The sequence below is a fragment of the Pseudovirgaria hyperparasitica genome, assembly GCF_010093815.1.
Source record: "Pseudovirgaria hyperparasitica strain CBS 121739 unplaced genomic scaffold EJ05scaffold_18, whole genome shotgun sequence".
Classification (NCBI taxonomy): domain Eukaryota; kingdom Fungi; phylum Ascomycota; class Dothideomycetes; order Acrospermales; family Acrospermaceae; genus Pseudovirgaria; species Pseudovirgaria hyperparasitica.
In genome coordinates this window covers 743,251-761,106 of record NW_022985566.1, presented here as the reverse complement: position 1 = coordinate 761,106, position 17,856 = coordinate 743,251, and the positions used below count along the sequence as shown (strand labels likewise).

The following is a 17,856-nucleotide window of genomic DNA, read 5'->3' as shown; positions in this document are numbered from 1 at the left end:
CTCGATCGACGGGGTGGGCGAAGCCAGGGAAGGTATGTTTTTAGTAATTTTACATTGCTTGGCTTGTGTGGAGACTGCAGGGATTGGTGATGTATCAAGTTGCTGTCTTAACTCGATGATTGTGTTCGTGTATGTCGCTCACACCGGAGATATCAATTCCTTGCAAACTGTGTACGGCGTATTTTGTATGGCGTTTGTGTGTTAGTATATATATGGTGTACTGTGTCTGAGGTACCGTGTTTGAAGTGTTTGAAGTGTATGGGCAAGTGTGTATAGTTGTGCTCTGTATGGTCCGGCGTGTTTTCCGAGTCGCGAATTAGGATCCATCCATGGCTAATAGGGTTATCAAGGTAGCTTCGACACGCGAGTTGTTGAGTCTGCAAGCTACATTAGCACAACTCCACCAAGGCCAGTCCAGTCCGATCGCATGGCTCCAACTAAGACAACAAAAGTAAGCTTGCGAATTCCAGCCCGCCGTATGGTTGACGTTTACACCGACATTTGAGCGGGCGAAGAGGACGACAGAGGAGGGGTGGCTCCTCTGGGTCTGATCGACAATCGGAACTTCTTTGGTGTCATGCAAGTGTCGTCCAAAAAAATCCAAGGTCTCGGGAGCGTTGGGAGCTCCGGCGTACTCTTCCGGCATGGGTTCCCCTGCAGTCACGGCACTTTCGCCCATACGATGGGCGTGGACTCCGTGGAGCGCCAGACGGCATGCTGCATGGCGTGATGGTACATTACATAGTACATACATAGTAGTATACTGCATAGGCGACCAGGGCCGTGGCTGTAATATTTTGCCTCGAACGTTGATGTTGATGCTTCTCTACTGACGTGGTGTGAGACGCATGGATTGCAGTATGGCGTTGGAGACGATGATACGACCACTACGAAAGGACAAAATGTCTGCAAATACGTACGTGTCCTGGGTTCCAGGAGTAGAGGGATCGTAGTAAAAAGGCCGCCGGGATGGATCTGCAGCTGCACGTCAGTATAGCCCTGTCGCCGTCGGTTCCAGCCCTTTCCAGGCCCATTTCGGAAACGGAATGCCGTTTCGGGCATGGACGATATGGTCCTGAATGTCATTATTGTTAGCAACCCGGCCTCGAGCTTTGCGGTCCTTCTACCCTGTATGCTGAAAAAAAAACTTAATAGCGCGACATCGACAGATGTCTGAAACTCAGAGTCCTGGCAGGGTGACCATAAAGTTAAGAGCCATGATACAGTGACTCAGGTGTCTTTGTCATTCATAATGTGCCGGACTGAATACTCAACGAACCTACAAAGTCATGGGGCTCATTTTTTCAGAAAATGTCAGCACGTGGGCTTCAACGGCTGCGGGTGAGAAGGATGATCAGCCTGATCAACGCCTCCATCTGCATATAAGCCCCAGTCAGTATGTTGGTATGATCACACAACATGCAAGGTCACCCTCTAGACTGTGGATATTTATTCTCCCCTTTGAAGAATCGCTTGCCATTGTCTCTAATTTCTACCTTGAATATAACACTGAACATTGATGTAGGCTCGATAGATTGGGTATCACAGCAAAGCAGATTAAAAAAAGGTGCTGTACAACATTCTCGGCGTTCTTTGGAATAGTCATTCGAACAAAAGCCGGTGCCACTCTTGTCGCAATGCCTCCATCTCTTTCCAGCATGCGATGCCTAGTTCTTCAAAAGCCTCTCTGTCTTGCGCCGTGGCATATTCGGTACCCTTACGTCTCCCTGGCAGCACCTTTTCCTGTTCTTTGCCACCCCAGCCCCAGCCATGAACCCACATGCGCCGTACACATTCGCTACCATTTGGGTCTGTTCCACTGCCCCATTTGCCTTTCCCTTCTGTCTCCTCCATAGCCTCAAGGCTGGTGGCAGATGCCATAGCTAGCCAGACAGGAGCAACGGCTCCGAGATAGGCAACGACTGGATGCCACGGAGAGCCCATCCAGCGTGCGGCGTGGAGTGCCAGTGTCATGGCCCATTCGAGCCACCAAGGCACTGGCAGAATACCAGTCGCGCATATTCCTGGGTGAGCGAGGTACTGCTTAGGACGAACAAGACATGGCCGCGTGGTTCGTGAATCAGCTTTAGACATTGTCTGTGAAGCGTTAGGCGAGCTTGTGTAGCTATCAATCCAGCGAGAAACAGATGGCATTTCGGACGTGAGCGCCAAGACATCTGTCAATCTTTTAGATGATTCGTAAGCCCACTTCGTTTTCAGACCTTGGAAGTCTTCAAGGTGGAATTGATCAGCATATGCTTCCAGACTTGACATCCAGATGATTCGAGCCGGATGATGTCTAGATGGCGTCGACAGAAGAGGTCCGAGGTAATAGCCAAGCAAGTAATGACCGAACACGTTTGCACAGAAGACTTCGCCAAGGGGAGGTTCAGTATCAACCTTCAATGGAGATGACTTTTGTCCCCGAGACTCTTCCGAGACAACCTGTGATCGGGTAACCCATCCAATTCCAGCAGTCTTGAAAGAAGGGTAAGAGACAGAGTCCACCCAATTGGTCAGTATGTTCCATATGGCCTTGGGGTAATTGACACCAGTCCAACCACCGATCCCAGCATTACATATTATTGCATCTAACTTTTGCAGGCCAGTAGTACTTCTGTCTGATAGCATTTTCTCAGCTAGGCCTTGTACGGACACAATTGAAGTCAGGTCCAGAATTTCTGCCCTAACCTCGACCCTTGGTTGCCATAATTCCGTGATGCCAGGGAATCGTCTCTCTTCTTTCGCACATAAATTGTTAATGTGTTGACGAAGCTTCTGGGAGGTGTCGCTGCCTTTGCGCTGGTTGCGGGTCGTGACTATGAGGACGAATCTCGTCGCTACAAGATGGGGGAGGTTTCTTTGTAGGTATTCATCAATGAGGCGGCAGCAGATGGCGAAGCCAACTCCACTGTAGACGTCAGCTTGTCCGAGTCGTCGACTGTGGTTCTTGCGGTGACTGCACTGAAGGCGTAACTTACCTGTTGGCTCCGGTCACAAGGACGGCGTATGTATCGAGAGCTGTTGTGCTGGTGTCGCGACTCATGTTTCAGCGTACAGGTCGGACGTGAAAGGTGTCTGGGCCAGGGTCAATGGTGATTATTTGCGTGCGTGTAGTATGTAGTACGATATCGGAGTCCACGGCATGTATCATGTGACTTTCGGGATTCCAAAAGGAAAGAAACAAATCAAAATGTCCCCGAATGCACTCAAGAATCCTGCCCGGTCCCTTTCCATTGCGCGCCATCGCGGGGATATAATCCTTCCGCGGTTGCGCCATCTGATGCAGTACTCTATCAGACGACAGGAACAGGATGTGCACTTTGCATGACAAGGGATGGTTCCCGCTCCAAGTCTTACCAAGAATAGTACTTAAACAGGGCATAAAGCGGCCTGAAGTGTTCGTTCTCAGGGGCCAAGAAGACACCCCAACATACGTCTGTATATACGCGCTTCTTGTACATCGTTGCTTCCAGGATTGGTTGTGAACTTCTCTTGACCTGTCTGTCCATGACAAATGGATGATCACATACCTGAAGAACAGCCTCTTCTCTCATGCACGTACATGAGAATTCTGAGCATATGTATCGATGCTGCTTAGGACTACAATCAAACCCCTCTCTTTAGTTTACGATACACTGTAGATGAGATTTTAGAGATGGGTCTTCATATGAGCCACTTTCATGGGCCTGGCCTTGTTCCCTCACCTTGGAGACCTTGGCAGAGATGAGCCGAAATGAGCTTCCTACATTTCTTCGAGGTCTTTGGGTTCCGATTCCTCGGGGAAGGGGCTGATAGGTATCACAAGCAAACCTAGTCCCTCACCTGGTGTATGCCTGTAACAGCGGTTCCGCTCTCTATGGAGCGTCTCACGCGACACAAGCGGAACAAAGGGACACCGATATCCCAACCATGCGGCTCGGTCCACGGAACAGTAACAGTACCCAGATCGAAAGACATTCTTTGAAACACGCGCCTTTTGGCATAGCTAAATGCCGTGCTTGTAAACTAATAACAGCTGTCTCTGCGCACTGCGTCATTTCCCTAGGGACATCCAAGTCTAACGAATTCTTACCCTAGGGGGTTGGCAAGCGTTGTGTAGTTCAGATAGTGACTATAGTCGTAGGGATTTGCCGTTGAGCTTGCAGTACGCATGGGAACATCCATGAACCTGTCCCGAGGCCAAAACCGCATGGGAAGACGGGGAGATTAATCTTGTTGCTAGACATGCCGAGTTGCAGCTCATTCTCAATATTGTCACTCATCATCATACTCAATCCAATATACAGTACACTAGTATGCAGATACTGTATGTGATTAGCTGTCCGAGCTTCAGCCAGCATGTACTCTATCAACACTTGACCTAGTAGTACCACTGGCACTAGTTTGTACTTGTCCTAGTGCCGCCAGTTCGTCGAGTCTCGATATGTTACCAAGCCAATGTTCAACCCAGCCCTCATACTAAATCTAACGTTTGGTGAATAATGATGCTTTTGAACGCCATGACCAACGCCATTCTCTTTGTTCGCTCAACAAACAGAGCCAGATCAACCACATACACATGCTTACAACGCCTTCTATAGAGCTGACAAGAAGTTTTCCGCCGGCGCCTTTGAACCGTGACTTCACCGCTCCGATGCTTATGGGTCAGTCATATCGAGAGTCGTCCAGAACGCAGATGTGTTGATGTCGTCGTGCCTCGGCAGTCGCCTGTGGTTCGAAATTTAGTCTTTTTAGTTGTCGACAGATCGCGCCAAGACAAAAGCAGGGGATTGATCTCCACTCACCACAATTTTCAGTGAGTCGATGTTCTCTGGAAAGTCATTAGCTGTCATGAAGTCATATATGGCGTGCTTGTACTTACACAGCCACCACGTTTACCGGACATCTTACGTGGGTCTCTTGATATCGTGTACACCAGGCGCGAACTATATACCGCAGATGTTGACACTTGTAATGGACTTGTGTATAATCACACATGATGATGGGGTAATCACTAGATGATGATAGTTCGTATGTTCAGCTTTGTACAATGAGTGATGACAGAAAGATTGAGTAGGAGATGGACTGTCGAAGAGCAATAATTTTAAACAAGAGAGACAGCAAGTCCGCACAAATATGTACGAAGCCTGGGCTTGCTCACCTCCCCTGGACCTCGAAAGAAAGCCCAGGGCTGACCAGACAGTCGGGATGGTGTAAATGTATCACCAGCTTTTCCTTCAACTACTTGGATCCTTCAACTGCCGCATGAGACACGCACAAGTGCGCTGAGCAGGGGACGGCCGACTACGCGGGTGGACAACCTTCCCCGTCGGGCAGTACAGATCTATGGTTGGACCACCAAGACGCTATTCTGATGCCGTTTTAGTACGGTTTGGAGCACGCAAACCGGCCGGCTCGGGCCTAGCCAGGATGACTCGCTGCCTCGAAATCAACAAGTAGCGCTACGATCGCCCTGGTGTCTCCAAGAGACTAATAGCCCTGAGAACACACAGACTGCTGAAACATGACCAGCCATGGAAGAAGGTGTCGACACTCGTACTCATATACAAAGCTGATACATATCAGCATCAACATCTCCGCTCACACCTGTACATGCATATTTCTGCGGGTCCAGTGGATTCTGAAAGCTTATTAGCCCCCCTCCCCCCCCCTCCTTCGGCCCGACGACACGGTGCCCAGAAGAGCCCTACGACAGGTAGCCTGTAGGAACGAGACCAGTAAAGCTTGTACACTGACTGCATGAGTTGCAAGTACTCTGTTCGTAAGAGCAAATAAAACAAGGAGCGGGGGTGAGTCGGCGGACAAGACAGGATAAGACAGGCTGCAGATGGCAGTGTGCTCCGGAGCAGAGGGCGTCTGTCTAAGCCAATGGTCAGGGAAGGAACGCAAGCCGGAAATAGCTTGGCAGATCCGGGAAGGCAGGTCCCAGTCCACTTATGCTCCCGCGCGCCATTGACGTCTCCCTCCCTTGTTCCTAGGTACATACATACTACTTCAACTCCATCTGCGCTTGTTCGTTAGTTATATTTACCCACGCTTTGACAGTGTTTTTCCATGAGCCCCCAGCCTCTTCCGGATTCAGAACCCTGTCGTATTCACTCGGATCAGTTCCCTTAAATACAGTAGGCTCGCTCTGGTTAGAACAAGGAGAAGTCAAAGCTATTTTTATCATAGGAATTTTACATAATAAAGAGTAGTTATATAAGCTAAGTATTAGATATTAATTAGCTTAGTATCTTTCTATAATTCTAGAGATATCTATATTAATTCTAGTTATAAAAGTATATTAGTTAACTATACTAGTAGAATTAGAATATAAATAAGCTACTTATAATACTTATAAAATAGAGTTATTTATAATTTAAGAATATCTATAGATAATAGAGTTTATATTTATATAATATCTAGAGTAACTATTTTATATATATTTACTATAATACTAATTATTATAAATAATAGTATTTAAGAGATACTTTCTTTTATACTTTTTAATATTCTATTCTATTTATAGTAGTAATATATAAAAAATAGTAATAAATAGAATTACTAAACATAGATAATCTATTAGATATAAGATTTTTTTAATAAATATAAATATACTATATAAAGAATAAATACTATTATACTTGAGCTATTACTATTCGAGATATACTATCATATAAGCGGAGCTAACCATAAGTATACACCTTACTATCGGCAGGCCCGGTTCTTGAGCCGTGTAGAACGGCCTCTACCACCAGAGGCCACGGATTAGGATTCATCTGATGTCTGACACATGAATTCCCGCAGACCTACTCGCCATGGCGTTGTGGACCTAGACCCACGGCCATGTAATAAGATCGCTCTGTTATTGCTATGTTAGCAAGTACTATTATTCCACCCATCGAAGTCCAATGAGCGCTAACAATGACATGCAGATTGTCTTTTCCTATCTAGACATCGTTTCCCACGTTTCCCATCCCAAGCGCGACGCCACTGACTCGCATAGATGCACTTTGACTCGGGTTTGCCGCCTTGGAAACGACGCGCTCGTTGTTTCCTCGAATCCCTTCTTCGCCAAATGCTTGTCACACCAGCTCGATAACATTCGTGTGTCACAAAAGGCTTACTTTGTTCAACCGTCTTGCAATGGATGCGTTTAGAGGAAGGAAGAGTATCTCCTTTCGAGAATCTGTCCTAGCATCTGATGGGGCACAGCAAGTGTACATGGCTAACACAAGCCAGGATTCTGTCCTCCCTTCAACCATGGAGACGGTAAGTTTGTGGCTCGACGTAGTAATGGCGTCGCATCTGCATCCCTCCAGTTTCGCACTTTCTGCGCTAAGGCCATCGACGTCCTGGCTCTTCTTCATGGATCCGTTGGTGCTATACTCCATCATTTTACACAATTTGTCACTCCCAAAACAACATTACGGGCTACCGCACACCACGCCCATCGAGGCTCTGAGCTGAACTAGCGGGGTAGCGTAGCAGGGATATATATATGCCCTGTCAAAAATATTAAACACACCACTTACTGCATCGGTGACAAGCGACGACGAGTAGAATTACTCACATAGCCGCAATAGCCAACCCCTGTCCGTCACCCTCGCGGCGACGAGTGTAGCGCACGGAAGTGTAAGTATGGACGGTTAAGACCCAATTTTGGACCCAGGTCTTTCCAGAAATTCCACAGCACCCTGTCCAAGGTCCTGGCACACAAGGGATAGAGTCATGAGATGGGAAAGTTCTCTTCGATGTTTTCCAACCCATTTGGCGAGCAGGAGCTTTCCATTGCGTCATATTCCCTCCTTTTGAGACCTCAAATTCACGGCTGTGCACCTTGTATAGTCTGCAGGTACGACAAGCCACCAACCCAAAGGAATACTGTTCTACTCCATACTGGACTCTGACCAGGACCGAGAACTAGCACGCGTGATTGAACTGTAATTTATGCATCAGGACTGTACAGACTGATGGAAGTCTCGGGAGCTAAATGGCATCGATTGAGCATATATGCTGTCGAACCACGAACAGTAATGAATCTCAATGGCAGAATGACATGCAAGACTTCTAGGAAATGTCGGCCGAGTTCGGTGTGTATAACAGCGAGAGTGTCACCATGGCACGGTCTGTGCGTACTTAGGGCAGGGGGATATATGCTTGTGTGGCGTACGGTCTAGCTGACCGTATACCTAGTAGTTTTCAGGCATGGAGATTGCAAGGAGAATGCGCAGCGAAAGAGCGTTTGAGGCTACCTCAAGGATCTAGTTGCAAGGGAAAACATGGAGGACTGAGAATGAGCCAACGATTCTTCTCTATGTTAGCGAAAGTTAGGTGCTCTCAAAACATCCTGTCGAAATCCACACTTCGTTCTTTCATGGTGCGGTCAAAGTCCCTATTATTTAATGTCGAGGCCTCGCCACGACAAGGCTTGCTGGAACAAGTTCTCAGACCTTTTTGAAATTGATGCTCGCGATTGGGAGCATGATATCTTCAGCAACGAAATCCACCATCATGATGTTCGCCCTATCTATCCAGGCTGGTCTCGTCAAAAGATTGTTCTTGATCCAGGGATTCATCTGCAGAACATGTTAGCGGTACTCGTATATCACATTGGAGACTCAAAGGACTCCTACAATAGCAGCAAGCCGAGAAGGTGAGCCGGCCGGATCGGGAGGTGGTGGTGGTAGCCCAGGGGGTGTCAGTTGGCACTGCGCATTCCACACCCCAGCTCTCTCGAGTGTTGCATTGTTCCCATTCATCCAGTTTTCTGTGTAGGTGATCGGTTTGTTGGGATCGAGATGATCGTCAGTTTGACTTCTCGTGTGACCTCTGAAGCTTACCAGTCGTTTGCCAGTCAGGATCAGTATACGGCGATCCAAGCCAAAGCGGTGCACGCGTCCGCCATACCAATCTCGAGTACAAATCTCGCATTGGGTCTCCTTCACCAAAAACCTTTTCAGGATCTTGCCCGCCAAATATGATTAGCTTCTTCCCGCTATTTCGTGCCGCTTCACACGTCGGCCAATCGCCCGGCACAGGAAACGCGATATCCTTGAACGCCTCCAGAACAGGCTGCCAGAACGTATCGTTCTGACGATCGGAATTGACCGCAAAATTTATAATCACAATCTCCATCGTGCTTGTGGCTGTAAATTGCAAAATCTGGCCTAAGATTGACGGCGCCTGCTCGTTGACACCATTGCTCAGCTCCAGTCTATCGCCCGTCTTGTACGCAATGCCATGGCACGGCCACCAATGTCCATCACTCTCAATGCCAAACCGCAGGTCCAAGAAGCGCGCCCCGGCAAGCAACTGCTCATGCACATTCTTCGCCTGACAGTTCCAGTTCCACCGGAACGCATTCGTCGGGAACGTGCCTTTTCCATATGTCGCCGTGTCGTGGGAGCCGGGTAGATGCCATTTCGCTACCGACCAGCGGGCTGCGTCCGGGTGCGCGTCGCAGAACGACCCCATCCAGTTTGGCCCCGCAAACACATGCGCCTGGAAGTCGCTGTCAGTAAACTCGAAGCACAGCTCGTGCGAAGCGGGCCCGTCGATGGTGCTTGTGCGGCCGCAAGAGCGGGCAGGCAGTGGGTTGTCGTCCGCGAAGGCACTGTGAGGCGCGATGCAGGCGCCGCTCTCTGTGACTGTGTCGTCGGCTTTAAAGTAGCAATAGGTGCGGAACTCGACTACGTTGCGGCTGTCGTTGGGGCGATATGTGAATGCGAGCCAACCTGTTGAGGGGGCATATTTGTTAGCTCAGAGAAGGATGTGTTGTATGAGGGATGCCGTCGTACCCCAGCGTCTCTGCAATATTTTGTTCGGAGCTTTGAAGACAAATGCATCGCCGCTGTCGCAGTTGGCGTCTATGTCTCGACCATTCGCCTGCCAGTCTGATCCCTCAGCGCGGTCGAATGTGATTCTGGCACTTGTCTTGTTGATGATCTTGACAGGCCATGCCGTGTATGTGTACTCGCGCAGACCCATAGTAGATATACAGGGTCGTGAGACGAGCGATTGCGAGGAAATAAAATAAGAAACGAGGCAATAGAGAGATAATATTATACACCAGTTGTCGAGGTTGGAATGTGAGATTCAAAACAAGAGCAATGAATGTTGGGGAGGGAGGGTTATTTAAATTTATTGTGTGGGTATAATCCTCCGGTTACGATATGTTACGCTTTCGTGTTGGGGCACGGATTATAGAGTTCAAGCAATGTTGTGGAGGAGACGGATCTCGATTGGAATTTAAGATGTTCCTTGACGTGCATATTAGATATCAGTATACAAGAACGTGTATTGCGGAGACCCCTTGAACCTTGAACTGTGCCGCGCGGGGTTGTTTAGGGTAGACCCCTCATTCAGTAATACTCAACTAGCTATTCGTAGTTAGTGAAACTAATTATCCTCGTGGTGCCTAGGTAGAGTGTAAATAGATCCACGTGTGTACGTCATCTACAGTACATGCATCGCGTTGCGCAAAGTCGGTTTGATCGATGTTGCGTTTGGTGGTAGTTGCAGATGTACTGCCGGTCGTGCATGTGGTCTCTACTACTCCCGCCGAGCTCCGTGAACAAAATACGGAAAACGGCAGGGTGGAACGGACTGCTGTTGCATGGCATCGCTCGTGGTAGGTACTCGGCCTCTGTTACGGGAATATGATGCACCGGAGACAGATGAATCCACTCGTACTGTTCAGTCTGTCCTCCTCCATTTCGCATCGACGTCCGCGAATGCCTCACCGCCATCTTGCACTTCCGCCTCGTCTGCATCTCGACCATCCTCGTCTCTTGCTCGAACTGTTCCGGCACCGGGACCGAGAATCTGTTGGCCCACGAATTGTCCGTCTTCATCGAAGTACTGGTCAGCATTTTCGGCTGTGATCCATCCGCTTGCCCCAGGGGCTGTGTCTTCCTCTTCTCCCTCTTCGTCATCATCTGATTGTGGGTCGGGGTGCAGATCAGCACAGGCTGAGACTGCGTTGAAGAGGATGCGTGCGGGCGTGCGCGAGTTGCTGCCTCCTCGCGCAGATGTACTCGGCGCGTCGAGAGCGGGGGCTTCGGGTGCTGCGGCAGACACGTCGTCGGAGGGGGCTGCCGGGACGATACTGATTTCGAGCATTTGGTAGTCTTCGTCGGCATTGGCCATGCTGGTGTCATTTAGGCTGATGTGCATGAGTAGAGCTTCTCTTGCGGAATCTGGGGTGGCGCTGTCGGAGATAATCTGCAAGGCGTGGAGAGCGACGGCCGGGTACGGGATAGACACGCCACTTTTTGAAGAATTAGAGAAGAGCGCGAGATTCCTGATGTGTGCTTGTTAGTCTTTGGGGCTTGAGATGGGTCTCTGTGATATGTCATAACATACTCTGAATTGACCCAGACGTCCACACCGCTAATTATTGCTTTCGCCGACCCGGCCTCACCGTGTGCAGCTGCACCATTTGAAATGGCTTTGGCAAGACTCACGATTGCAGGGTGGGACTCGAGCTCGTCGTGTGCGATGAGGATATCGGCTCCAGCGCAGTGGTGGTAGAGGACGGGCTTCCCCCCATAAAATGTGCCAGGGGTTTGGCCTTGATGCTCGGCCAGTGACAGGTAGGTCTCGACGGTGGGCTTGGTTAGGATTGTCTGGAGAGCCATGGTATCGTGCTGGTGAGGGTTGTTTGCGAACGTAGAAATAATTGTGGTATATAAAAAGCTTCGAAAGAGCTGTTGTCCCCAGACCAGCCTACTTCGAGACTAGTTTTGGCGGGTGCTGGAGGATCTTGGGGCGAGCTCGAGCATGTAAGCCTCGGTACGTGGTGGGCGCGATAGTCAACATGAATGCCTCACTGGCAGTCTTTAGTCTTTCGTAAACCACTCCCCAAGCTCAAAAGTCGCAAGTGTTATGTCCGGAGGCGCTTGCAATATCCTGTTCGTTGGCGCTGGCGCGATTGGTTGCTTCTATGCCAGCAGACTGCATGACGTTCGTATTCCACCCTATAAACATCCGGTCGCATTGCTAACAACTTCATACAGCCTGCCTCCAAGGTCTACGTATCGTTGGTCTGTCGCTCGAACTACCCTACTATCGCAAAATCTGGCGTCAGTCTGCGAACTCGCTCCTTTGGCGACTACCACTTCAGTCCACACGAAGTCTACTCATCAATATTAGCTGCCGCCGAGTCGCCCAAAGCCCCTGCGAACGGCTGGGACTATGTCGTCGTGACAACGAAAGCTCTCCCAGAAGTCACAGATGATTCAAAGGATATAGAGCCCCTAGTGCGAAAAAGTGCAGACGGCAAGACTTGTATAGTGCTTATCCAAAACGGTGTTGGGGTCGAGGAGGCACACAGGAGCAGGTTTCCCGCAAATCCAATTGTCAGCGCTGTCACGATAGCGAGTGTAGAGCAGATTGAGCATGGCCTGATCAAACAGAACAAATGGACTCGGATTAGCATGGGACCATACTCGGACGGCCTGGGTGGGAGGACACACGAGAGCGTGGAGCTTGTGCGCAGAGGCACGGAGAACGTAGAGCACTTGGTGGAGCTGTTGACAAGAATAGGAAAGCTGAGAGATGCAGAAGCCTATGACGAGATCAAACTACAGCAGGTCCGATGGCATAAAATCTGCATCAACGCGGCCATGAACCCTTCGGCTGTGTTGTCGGGAGGAGTTGGCAACGCAGATATGGTCATGGACCCAGAGCTCCGGGAGCATTTGAAGGGCGTCATGGATGAAATCTTCAGAGCAGCTCCTGCGATACTTGGGCGTGAGTTTCCCGAGTCTCTGGCCAAGCCAGAGCTCATACTGAAGAGCACCGAGCGTAATAAAGGCGGCAAGCCCAGTATGCTGCTCGACTGGGAGGCTGGAAGGCCCATGGAGCTGGAAGTGATTCTGGGCAATCCTTTGAAAGTCGCGCGCAGGCATAATGTGGAGATGGCACGGATGCAGAGCTTGTATGCGCTCTTGAAAATGGCGCAGAGGCAGCGAGCACAGAACAGCCACAAGCAGAAGACATCGAAGATATGATGCTAGATTCAGACCTCCTCGACACATTGCTGACTCGAATGAACGATGTCATGATGCATATTCCCCTTGTGTTCTGTGTCACTATACGACGCGACCTTGCACACGTGGGATCAACACGACTCTTGTCACAACGTTGCGGCCCAGGCAAGCTTCCAATCTCCAGATTGATTGTGGTGCTGATGGACTGTCCGGCGATGTCCAGTTGCTTACGAGGTTGCGATATCCCTCGCGCCAGGCTGCTGTTTGCGAGCTGTTGGCTTGCGAGATTACTCGTGAGAAGATTGCTGAATTGCTTGAAGTCTATACCCCTCATCCAGCGAGCGCTTCACACAAACAGATGATGTTGACGACTTGACACTGATGATCAAAGCTCTTGACGGGTCTGAATAAAATGGATCCATCCATGTAGACGCCAAACCACAGTAAGTTAAGTAGACAACGCTACAGCCAAAGCTTCCATCCTTCCATCCTCCCATTATGAATCAGCCGCGTGCCTAGCACATGTAGCGACAGAAGTGTGTGATAGGCTACTGTTTTTCCATTTCTGCGTAGGTTTGTTGTATACCCAGTGTATAAATATATACTCATGCCCAGCCGTCCATAGAGGTGAAGCTACCTGCTCTCGCTCAAGCATTTGCCAAGTCGCTTCAAGCTTTGGTGTCGCATCCGGACTGGCTGGCCACAATACGCCGTCGACGTCAAGATGAAGTCCCAATTGACTCCGGCCCTGCTCGTCCTGCTTGCAAGCCATGCACAAGCAGCTGCAGCCATCTCTGCGGCCTCATATGCCGGTCACACCTCCACCGACGAATATCCAGCTTCGGGAAGTATGTAGCTATGAGATGTCCTCGTTAGCCTTTTGCAGCTTCTGACTTTTTGCAGCACATGTAGATTCTCAACTCTTCCCGCCTGAGTCCATTGTTGGCTACCCGGGCCCGACTCCGACAGGTGCAGAGCCAAATGCGGCGCAGACTGCTCCCTCTTACCCATATAACGAAGGCGATGCCCATCAATTCCCATTGATCGCTCCTCAGCCTCACGGCAAGACTGCTGCTCAGGACAGCTTCGATATCACAAAGTACTGGGGCAACCTTTCGCCATGGTACAGCCTGCGCTCTGCCGACTATGGTCTGCCCGATGCGAGCCCGCTTGCTCCGGAGGGTTGTGATATCACCCAGGTGCATCTCCTCTATCGCCACGGCGCACGATACCCAACTAGTGGTGCCGGTCCCAGTACTTTCTCACAGAGAATCGTGAATGCAACCAAGACAGGTCTTACGGCTTCTGGGGAGTTGGCTTTCTTGGCCGATTGGACCTACAAACTCGGAGCTGAGCTGCTGACGCCGTTCGGTCGCAGTCAGAACTTTATGCTGGGTGTTACATACAGGTTTATTATTCTCCAGGCTTCTGATAAATCAATGCTGATCATGGCAGGGAGCTCTATGGTCATCTCCTGAACAACTTCACTGCACAGGGTGCACTCCCAGTGTTTCGCACCCAGAGCCAGGATCGCATGGTGAAGACGGCAGAAAATTTCGCTGCTGGCTTCTTTGGCGTCCCTGAGTACCTCGACGAGGTCAGCATTGAGATTCTGGTCGAGACCCCAGGCCTCAACAATTCAGGAGCGCCGTATGAGATCTGCACCAATTCCAATGTAGCTGGTCGAGGAAGCATTGGCAACACTGTGGCGAACCAATTCGCTGCTAATGCCTTCAACGCGACCATCGCGCGCCTCCAATCTCAGGTATCTATAGTTATCAAAGCCTACAGGGTCTATCATTGCTCACGCATGTGTACAGGTCTCCGGCATCAACTTCACGTCTTCAGATATCATCAATATGCTTTCTCTTTGTGCATACGAAACTCATGCGCTGGGCTACTCGGCCTTTTGCAAGCTGTTCAGCCAACAGGACTTCTTGAATTACGAGTACTACTACGATTTGTCCTTTTACTACAACAACGGACCAGGTTCTCCTGTCTCTGCAGCTCAGGGCAAAGGTTATCTCGATGAATACATCGGTCGCTTTACGCAAACATATCCCAGGCCAATGTCCGCTCTCAACGAGACTTTTGACAATTCTTCAACGTACTTTCCTCTCAATCAATCCATCTATGCCGACGCCACCCACGAAGTCGTCGTTCTTGACACCCTAACCGCTTTCAATCTGACGGCGTTGTTCGATGGTCCTCCTCTTAGCCCTGCAGGTAATCGCCAGCAAAACACCTTTGGCGCAAGTAAGCTGGTGCCGTTCGCTACCCACTTCACGGCGCAGGTCCTTTCGTGCCCGGCATACCAGCCGACGAAGCAAATAAGGTTTATTGTGTACGTATCTTCGAATGTGTCCGCTCTAGCTATTCCAAAACTAATCACTGTAATAGCAATGATGCCGTGATTCCAATAAATGCCTCCTACCCTGGCTGCCCCGCAGATGCGCATGGGATGTGCTCATTTGATAACGTGGTTTCGGTCCTACAGAAGCGTTCAGCTGAGATCGACTTCAACTATGACTGCTTCGCAAACTACACTGCGTCGCCCGGGATCAACTACAATGGTCGTGCCCCTCGAATGCAATAGAATTGCTTCTTGGATATCAGACCTGTGGATTTTATGTGTCGCACCAGAGTGTACAAAATGCATAGTATTATGTGGTCATATATAGCGAGACTTTAATGCCAATCAAGATCCAAGAATGCACCATATGCCTATCATAATGCTGCTTTGTATTGACGCATCGGGTTGAGATATCGCTTCTTTGCCTCAACAGAGCTAAACCGCGAGGGGCCTAGCCAAGGGTCCTTATGTAGTGACTGTTTAGCGTGGCGGAGCATTGGGTTGAACATCCATCTTCACTCCTACAACCTTGACAGCAACATCTTTAGACTCGTCAGAATTCACATCGATGCCTATAAAATGTAAAGAGCGCGAGCGGATAGTCGCCTCGGGTCACGTCGGTGTCCCAGCACTGCCTGTGAGTGCTGTTAGAGGGTTCACTTGCTTCCGATGCTTCAGTCCACCTCCAGGAAAGCTCTACAGATGTTTAGGGTGCAAGCGAGCAGGCTACTGCTCCAAGGAATGTCAGAAGCTCGACTGGGCATATCTACATAAGAAGCTTTGTAAGCCTTTGAGAGAAGCCAATCAGTGCGAGCTGGACTTTTATCAAGACAAAAGAAGCTGGGAGCAATACAGCAACGACCAGGTACGACCTCATTAACATATGCTACCGCCGAAACTGACGCTTAGGTGCGAAGATGAAGATCGTACGCCAGGTCTCTGCTGCTGCCGGCCACGCTGATGCATACAACATTGTCCAGTCAGTCATGTCTCGAAGGCTTCATACATACCAGGGAATGCAAGCCATCTAACTTCCAGCTAGAGGTCAGCCTTACTGTATCAATTGTCATCGGAGCGGCATACAACTAGCTCAGCTTGATATCGCTTTGGATGCGTGTGCTGATTGCCGATTGGTCTCATCGTGCAACAAGTGCCAGGCTACCCACCCTCAATCTGTGTGTGATGCCTACAAAGCATTCTACAACCTAGAACAGTTCAGAATCAGCCTATTTGAAGACGTTGGAGATACCTCTGTGATAACATGTACAGAACCCCCTCGAACCACACATAAATTATTGAAAACATGTTCCGGGTGGTACGACTACTACGTAAACATATCTGACAAAGGCGAGATCAGGGACTCCATCACCCCTGACTTCAGCAGACTCACAGCCGCTACATGCAATCTCTCTCCAGAGCAGCACGAATTCGAGGAGCGCAGACGCATGTTTCTTATCCAAGCATCTGACAACCTAACCATGCCCCTTACCATCGTCGCTGCGCTCGAAGACCTCTCCCTGACCACAAAGACCTCCCTAAGCATCCATCTCCTCGGCGCCACAGGCCGCGAATTCCTTGCCATCAACACCTACGAAGAAATCCTACATCTCCTCCCCGCACTCAACTCGCTATCAATCACCGCCATCGGGCCCGCTGCATGGCTCAACAACGCCGCTACATCTGGCTTCCAACCAATGGGCGCCCTCCCTTGCTGCGACACCTGCCGCGCGCAGTCCCGCCAGCGCTCGCTGTCGTCGTACAAGGGCCTCTACCACGACTTTGCAAGCACAACCTCTTATTCCCTGCCGGATCTCGTCGTCGCGTTCAACAGCGGTCATGTCGACGGCGACGACGCGGACACTGCGTGGAGAGATACCATAAAAATGATCATTGAGAGCGGCTGTCCGGCGCTATTCACGACGTATAACGCCCGTGAGGCGCGCAGTGAGCAGGCGCTATTGCACCTGCTGGGCGCACGCTTTGTTGTTGCACCAGAGGAGAACGTGTGGAGGGGCATGGCGCCGCAGCCAGAGTTCTTGGATCGTGAGTTTGAGATGTGGGTGCAGAATTCTTGGCGATATATCATCCAGGGGAGGGAGTGACCTGAGAGTCGTGTCTGGTGTTACGATGGGGAGAGTGCTATATGTAGTTTTGTGTACAGAGGGATAATGCCCCTCTTTTCTTCTGTTCCTACTATCACTGTTGGTCAGTATGACAGACCTTGAGTGATGTCTTGCAACCTCGAGCTTATGATCTCTGTATACAACAAATTCTCCCGTTGTCTCTTCTCTTCTCTGGGTGGGTAAACACCGATAGACTGATGTGCTCTGACCTGAGTGCCGGCGGGCGAGTTTTGTGGATCTAGATACACCAGATCACTGAAAGCGCTCTTCCATTTACAAGTAACCGCCGACCAGCTCTCACCTAACCACCCAAAAGACGCACATAGCAGCCCTTATGGCGTAACCACACTCTCCACGTGAAGTGAACAACAACAACAACAACAATAACAACAGCAGTAGC

The 17,856-nt window shown here is 49.9% G+C and overlaps 7 protein-coding genes across 7 annotated transcripts; 3 read left to right on the top strand and 4 right to left on the bottom strand.

The window, feature by feature from the left end:
• Positions 1-261: 261 nt before the first annotated feature.
• Positions 262-1,125, bottom strand: EJ05DRAFT_163210 (uncharacterized protein). Its single transcript, XM_033739435.1, has one exon. The coding sequence runs from the start codon at positions 767-769 to the stop codon at positions 317-319; it is 453 nt and encodes a 150-aa protein (XP_033596497.1). The 5' UTR covers positions 770-1,125; the 3' UTR covers positions 262-316.
• A 329-nt stretch (positions 1,126-1,454) lies between these two features.
• Positions 1,455-3,198, bottom strand: EJ05DRAFT_541586 (3-ketosteroid reductase-like protein). The gene is made up of 2 exons (XM_033749671.1): positions 2,982-3,198; positions 1,455-2,911 (listed from the first exon to the last, which is right to left on the bottom strand). The coding sequence occupies exons 1-2, from the start codon at positions 3,044-3,046 to the stop codon at positions 1,603-1,605; spliced, it is 1,374 nt and encodes a 457-aa protein (XP_033596496.1). The 5' UTR covers positions 3,047-3,198; the 3' UTR covers positions 1,455-1,602.
• A 5,234-nt stretch (positions 3,199-8,432) lies between these two features.
• EJ05DRAFT_504640 (PLC-like phosphodiesterase) lies at positions 8,433-9,975 on the bottom strand (the record flags this gene model as incomplete). The annotated part of the gene is made up of 4 exons (XM_033747598.1): positions 8,433-8,564; positions 8,622-8,755; positions 8,829-9,722; positions 9,786-9,975. The coding sequence occupies 4 exons, from the start codon at positions 9,973-9,975 to the stop codon at positions 8,433-8,435; spliced, it is 1,350 nt and encodes a 449-aa protein (XP_033596495.1).
• Positions 9,976-10,329: 354 nt separating this feature from the next.
• On the bottom strand, positions 10,330-11,791 carry EJ05DRAFT_163078 (uncharacterized protein). The gene is made up of 2 exons (XM_033739434.1): positions 11,353-11,791; positions 10,330-11,290 (listed from the first exon to the last, which is right to left on the bottom strand). Exons 1-2 carry the CDS (start codon positions 11,625-11,627, stop codon positions 10,684-10,686), a joined length of 882 nt encoding a protein of 293 aa, XP_033596494.1. The 5' UTR covers positions 11,628-11,791; the 3' UTR covers positions 10,330-10,683.
• Position 11,792: 1 nt separating this feature from the next.
• Positions 11,793-13,325, top strand: EJ05DRAFT_163049 (2-dehydropantoate 2-reductase). The gene is made up of 2 exons (XM_033739433.1): positions 11,793-11,952; positions 12,006-13,325. The coding sequence occupies exons 1-2, from the start codon at positions 11,875-11,877 to the stop codon at positions 12,999-13,001; spliced, it is 1,074 nt and encodes a 357-aa protein (XP_033596493.1). The 5' UTR covers positions 11,793-11,874; the 3' UTR covers positions 13,002-13,325.
• Positions 13,326-13,496: 171 nt separating this feature from the next.
• On the top strand, positions 13,497-15,705 carry EJ05DRAFT_480039 (phosphoglycerate mutase-like protein). Its single transcript, XM_033744798.1, has 5 exons — positions 13,497-13,828; positions 13,884-14,388; positions 14,436-14,745; positions 14,801-15,324; positions 15,381-15,705. The coding sequence occupies exons 1-5, from the start codon at positions 13,705-13,707 to the stop codon at positions 15,574-15,576; spliced, it is 1,659 nt and encodes a 552-aa protein (XP_033596492.1). The 5' UTR covers positions 13,497-13,704; the 3' UTR covers positions 15,577-15,705.
• Positions 15,706-15,851: 146 nt separating this feature from the next.
• EJ05DRAFT_480038 (uncharacterized protein) lies at positions 15,852-17,691 on the top strand. Its single transcript, XM_033744797.1, has 3 exons — positions 15,852-16,198; positions 16,251-16,312; positions 16,376-17,691. Exons 1-3 carry the CDS (start codon positions 15,902-15,904, stop codon positions 17,433-17,435), a joined length of 1,419 nt encoding a protein of 472 aa, XP_033596491.1. The 5' UTR covers positions 15,852-15,901; the 3' UTR covers positions 17,436-17,691.
• The last annotated feature ends 165 nt before the right edge of the window (positions 17,692-17,856 follow it).

Excerpts from the sequence above, each read along its gene's own strand:
- EJ05DRAFT_163078 (XM_033739434.1), bottom strand. The coding sequence starts at position 11,627 with ATGGCTCTCCAGACAATCCTAACCAAGCCCACCGTCGAGACCTACCTG. Across the intron at positions 11,291-11,352 it reads GACGTCTGGGTCAATTCAGA|GAATCTCGCGCTCTTCTCTA; the intron begins GTATGTTATGAC and ends AGCACACATCAG.
- EJ05DRAFT_480038 (XM_033744797.1), top strand. The coding sequence starts at position 15,902 with ATGCCTATAAAATGTAAAGAGCGCGAGCGGATAGTCGCCTCGGGTCAC. Across the intron at positions 16,199-16,250 it reads AGCAATACAGCAACGACCAG|ATGAAGATCGTACGCCAGGT; the intron begins GTACGACCTCAT and ends TTAGGTGCGAAG. Across the intron at positions 16,313-16,375 it reads GATGCATACAACATTGTCCA|AGGTCAGCCTTACTGTATCA; the intron begins GTCAGTCATGTC and ends ACTTCCAGCTAG.
- EJ05DRAFT_480039 (XM_033744798.1), top strand. The coding sequence starts at position 13,705 with ATGAAGTCCCAATTGACTCCGGCCCTGCTCGTCCTGCTTGCAAGCCAT. Across the intron at positions 13,829-13,883 it reads CGAATATCCAGCTTCGGGAA|CACATGTAGATTCTCAACTC; the intron begins GTATGTAGCTAT and ends GACTTTTTGCAG. Across the intron at positions 14,746-14,800 it reads TCGCGCGCCTCCAATCTCAG|GTCTCCGGCATCAACTTCAC; the intron begins GTATCTATAGTT and ends GCATGTGTACAG.
- EJ05DRAFT_163049 (XM_033739433.1), top strand. The coding sequence starts at position 11,875 with ATGTCCGGAGGCGCTTGCAATATCCTGTTCGTTGGCGCTGGCGCGATT. Across the intron at positions 11,953-12,005 it reads ATGCCAGCAGACTGCATGAC|CCTGCCTCCAAGGTCTACGT; the intron begins GTTCGTATTCCA and ends AACTTCATACAG.
- EJ05DRAFT_541586 (XM_033749671.1), bottom strand. The coding sequence starts at position 3,046 with ATGAGTCGCGACACCAGCACAACAGCTCTCGATACATACGCCGTCCTT. Across the intron at positions 2,912-2,981 it reads CTTGTGACCGGAGCCAACAG|TGGAGTTGGCTTCGCCATCT; the intron begins GTAAGTTACGCC and ends TGACGTCTACAG.
- EJ05DRAFT_163210 (XM_033739435.1), bottom strand. The coding sequence starts at position 769 with ATGCAGTATACTACTATGTATGTACTATGTAATGTACCATCACGCCAT.